The 4,104-nt window shown below is 45.3% G+C and overlaps 1 protein-coding gene and 1 non-coding gene across 2 annotated transcripts; one reads left to right on the top strand and one right to left on the bottom strand.

Annotated features, from left to right (window-relative positions):
• Window positions 1-1,410: 1,410 nt before the first annotated feature.
• Window positions 1,411-1,517, bottom strand: LOC120266712. Its single transcript, XR_005538256.1, has one exon. It is a non-coding gene; the product is annotated as a small nucleolar RNA R71 (small nucleolar RNA).
• Window positions 1,414-2,514, top strand: LOC120258044. The gene is made up of 2 exons (XM_039265386.1): window positions 1,414-1,654; window positions 1,808-2,514. The coding sequence occupies exons 1-2, from the start codon at window positions 1,414-1,416 to the stop codon at window positions 2,512-2,514; spliced, it is 948 nt and encodes a 315-aa protein (XP_039121320.1).
• Window positions 2,515-4,104: the final 1,590 nt, after the last annotated feature.

Genomic DNA, 4,104 nt, shown 5'->3' with positions numbered 1-4,104 from the left:
ATTTGTAGTTGTTTTCATGGACTTGTTGCTTGTATTTGTTTGCATCGACGAGTAGACCCCAAGGTCACCGGATGCCGGTGAACCTTGGGGTGAACTTGTGTATTTGGATGATTTAATTTTGTCTATTGCAATTGTTGTGTATTTGTGATTCATTCTTGGTGCATTTGATGTGTTGCTTACATGAGAACTCTGTAAACCAACTGCTAGGTTGTACTTGGTAGCGTGACCATCGCCCTTGTACTAGACACACCAAGTTTGGAAGGGATTCATGTATGAATACACCGTGACCATCGGGTATTCTGTACCCCTCCACCATTAGGGCTAGACCAAGTTGTGTTCCGACCCTAATTAGGGATTTCCCCACTTGTTAATGCAATCGTATGAGGATTTGATCAGAAGAAATTCTGTGTCAATACTTATACCGAATTAAGGGTTAATTGCCGTGACTATCGGGTTGATCTAATTTAGGAAATCTCTAGGTCCAAACCTTCAATTGCATGACATTCTTAGCATCCTTTGCACTTTAGTAGCCCCTAGGGAATCCGCATCCATGACCATTTCTTTCCCCTAATTTTATATCCCTACCTTATCATAGACTCCATTTGTAGTTCTTTTATTTCAAGTAATAGATTAGGGAAACCCTTCGAATCATTCGGCTAGACAATACGCAAAGAGGAAGTAAGAGTAGATTCTTGGGCCCAGGGAATACGACCCTCTCGTGCTCGCACGAGGGGTATTACTTGACGACTCCGTGTTATTTCTTTAATTCTGTACATTTGCTTCTTTTTAGTCTTTTTTGCACATATTTTTCCTTTTACTTGCCTTTATTTTGTTTTACTATTGTCCTCTTATTTCCTAATCATTGACTCTCATTACTGTGCAAGGCACCATCTTATGACACGCACCAATGAAGCAAATCTTGTAGAACCTGTCAACGAAATCGAGAGAACCTTGCATCAAAGACTGAGAGAGGTGGCTGAGAGTTCAGAACATCAAGGAACACGATGTGAGACTAGTGAACTTTCAGTCATGGCTGAACCAAGGCGCACCTTGTCTGATTATGAAAGTCCTCCGTTTACTGGCGAGGAATTCAGTGTGCATGCTCCCACCGTGCCTGCTAATAACTTTGAAATCAAAGCAAGCACAATTAGGATGGTCCAAAATTCCGTGCAATTTGATGGGTTGGCTGATGAAGACCCGCATGCTCATTTGTCTCGCTTCCTCCAAATTTGTTCCACCTTCAAGATTAACTCAGTGTCCGATGATGCGATAAGATTGAGATTATTCCCTTTCAGTCTAAGGAGAGCAGCATATAGATGGCTCACTTCATTGGCTCCGGGATTGATCACCACAAGGAAGGAAATGGTGGACAAATTTCTTGCTAGGTATTTCCCACCAAGCAAAGCCACTAGAATGAGACAAGAGATTTCTGCATTCCGACAAGGGGACTCCGAGACACTCTTTGAGGCACATGAGAGATTCAAGGATCTCCTACGCAAGTGTCCCCATCATGGTTTTTCCTCATGGATGAGGATCCAGATGCTTTGCAATGGCCTGAATTATGCAACCAGACAGCTCATCGATGCTGTAGCAGGGGGGTCATTGAGTAGTAAATCCCCTGAGGAAGCTGAAATCTTGATTGAAAACATGGCAAGTAATGAGTGTCATTGGTCTACTAGGCAAAAACCCCCTAAGGCAGCTGGAATTTATGAGATAAATGACAACACTGCGCTAGCCGCCAAGGTTGAGGCCTTAACAAAGAGATTCGATTAGTTTGTGTTGGGTACGAGCTCAAATTCTGGTGCAGTTTTGTCTTGCGAGACTTGTGGGGCCGGGCATGCTACTGTTCAGTGCCCAATTTCAATAGCCTTAGATGCCCCAGTTGAGACAGTTGATTATGTTGGGGGAGCTCCCAGAGGCCAGGGGAATCCTTATGGAAACACATATAATCCGCGGTGGAGGAATCACCCAAATTTTTCTTGGGGTCAACAACAGCAACATCGGCCCCCGCAGCCACAGGGACTTCCACCTCAACCTCTTCAGCAGCCCGAGAAGAAGTTCACCACTGAAGATGTGTTAGCAAGGTTTATGATCCATACCGAGGCAAAATTTGTGAACATCAACAACCAATTCGCTGAAGTAAACACTGTTTTGAGGAATGTTCAAGCCTCCATTCCATTATTGGAAAACCAGGTGGGGCAACTTGCTAGGGCAAACTCGGAGCGACCGCCGGGTAGCTTACCTAGTAACACTGAAAATAATCCAAGGGAGCATTTGAAAGCCGTCACTCTCAGGAGCGGGAAACAGGTTGAAGCACGAGCCGAGGAGGGCTCAAGCACTAAACATAATGGGGTAGCCGCACGGGAAGACCCTAAGCCATCTGAGACTGAACTTGAAGGGGTAAAGGAAAAACAAGATGAAGGAACCATTCAACTACCAACACCAAGGATACCCGAGTACAAGCCGGTGATCCCCTATCCGGCTAGGTTGAGGCAAGATAAGGACGAGGCTTAATTCAAGAAATTCATCAATGTATTCAAGCAGTTGCACATAAATATCCCTCTTGTTGAAGCGTTAACTCAGATGCCCAAGTATGCAAAGTTTATGAAAGACCTGCTGACTAATAAGAGAAAATTGGAGGAATTAGAAACAGTTGCACTACTGCGGAACTGCTCTGCAAAGATTCAGAGGAAGCTCCCTGAGAAATTGACTGATCCTGGGAGTTTCATTATTCCATGTGTGATTGGGGAAGGCATGCAAGAAAAAGCCTTAGCGCACTCGGGGCTAGCATCAATGTAATGCCTACATGTCTGCTTTTTAAAATTGGGATTAGAAGACATGAGGCCCACAAGGATGACGATACAACTTGCAGATCATTCTATCAAGAAGCCCCGTGGTGTTGTTGAGGATGTGCTAGTTAGAGTAGACAAGCTCATTATCCCCCGTGGATTTCGTTATTCTTGATGTGGATGATGATGTTGAAGTCCCATTGATCCTAGGGGCGACTGCTTTCTTAACACCGCCGGTGCCCTCATTGATGTAAAAGGGGGAAAAATGACATTGAGAGTGGGGGATGAGGAAGTCATTCTCACTCTTCCCGTGGCCATGAAACACACCTCGGACCACGACGATCCCCTCTACTTTACTCGATGAAACCGATATGATTATTACCGATTGTGTGCAGGGAGGTCTTGGCAATTAACCCCTTGGATGAATTCTTGGAAGGAATGGATAGCGATGAGTACAAGGAGAACAACCCACTTCCCACACATGTAAAGCATGTAGGCTATGTGGGGAACATTTCCGTGGCCGAGTAATAAGAAGAAATCAACAACAAGGAAAAATTTGGTGTAAGAGGGACAAGAAAAGCAGAATTGGGGATGAATTGCACACTATCACCACCACGGGAGATCGATCGACTATTCTTCGAGGGGAAGGGCAAATTCCGTGTCTTTTCGTGCCTCTCGATGAGTTTCCCATCTTGGAGCACTTCTCTTGGGCTTGGAGGTAAGTCCCCACCATTTGATCCACCTTGAGGTAAAAAAAAAGGTACGTCGAGCTAATGACGTTAAACAAAGCGCTTCTTGGCGTGCAACCCAAGTCTTTAAATTAGCTCGCCTTTAAATTTTCGTATTTCTTTTAGTTGCTTAGTTTCTATATTGTGGTTGAATGCTTATGTCTGTGAGTTTTTCGTATTTTTCTTTTGTTGATGTTTTTGTGCTCAACTCATGCTTTGGTTTTCTCGCTTGTATTTGGCCTTGAATTAGTATTGTTTAGTTGTGTTTCATTGTCATCCAGACGCTTAAATGGTTGTAATTCGTATTTTATTGAGTTTGCGAGAGAAACCATGCCAATTTTTCAATTTTCCAGGTACATACGGGCCGTATACGGCCCGTATGGACACTTGTGGCAAGATCCGGGGCCTTGTGGCCATCCTTGCGGCCGCAAGGGACCTCTCACATGGATCCTGTGTGCGCGGGCTATGGGCCTCACGGGCGCCCGCTCTCGGCCTCACTGGTCGCCCGTGGGCTGAGAGGCTCACGGGCGCCATGCGCCCGCATGGGCGCCCGTGAGCCTTTCAGGCTGGAATTTTCCAGCCCATGC

Source organism: Dioscorea cayenensis, chromosome 1 (genome assembly GCF_009730915.1).
Source record: "Dioscorea cayenensis subsp. rotundata cultivar TDr96_F1 chromosome 1, TDr96_F1_v2_PseudoChromosome.rev07_lg8_w22 25.fasta, whole genome shotgun sequence".
NCBI lineage: Eukaryota > Viridiplantae > Streptophyta > Magnoliopsida > Dioscoreales > Dioscoreaceae > Dioscorea > Dioscorea cayenensis.
Note: the sequence above shows the minus strand (reverse complement) of the source record. Positions and strands in the feature narration are given on the sequence as shown.

Bases quoted from the DNA above. Each gene is read 5' to 3' on its own strand.
- LOC120258044 (XM_039265386.1), top strand. From the start codon at position 1,414: ATGAGACAAGAGATTTCTGCATTCCGACAAGGGGACTCCGAGACACTC. The intron at 1,655-1,807 runs GTAATGAGTGTC...ATTCTGGTGCAG, and splicing joins CTTGATTGAAAACATGGCAA to TTTTGTCTTGCGAGACTTGT.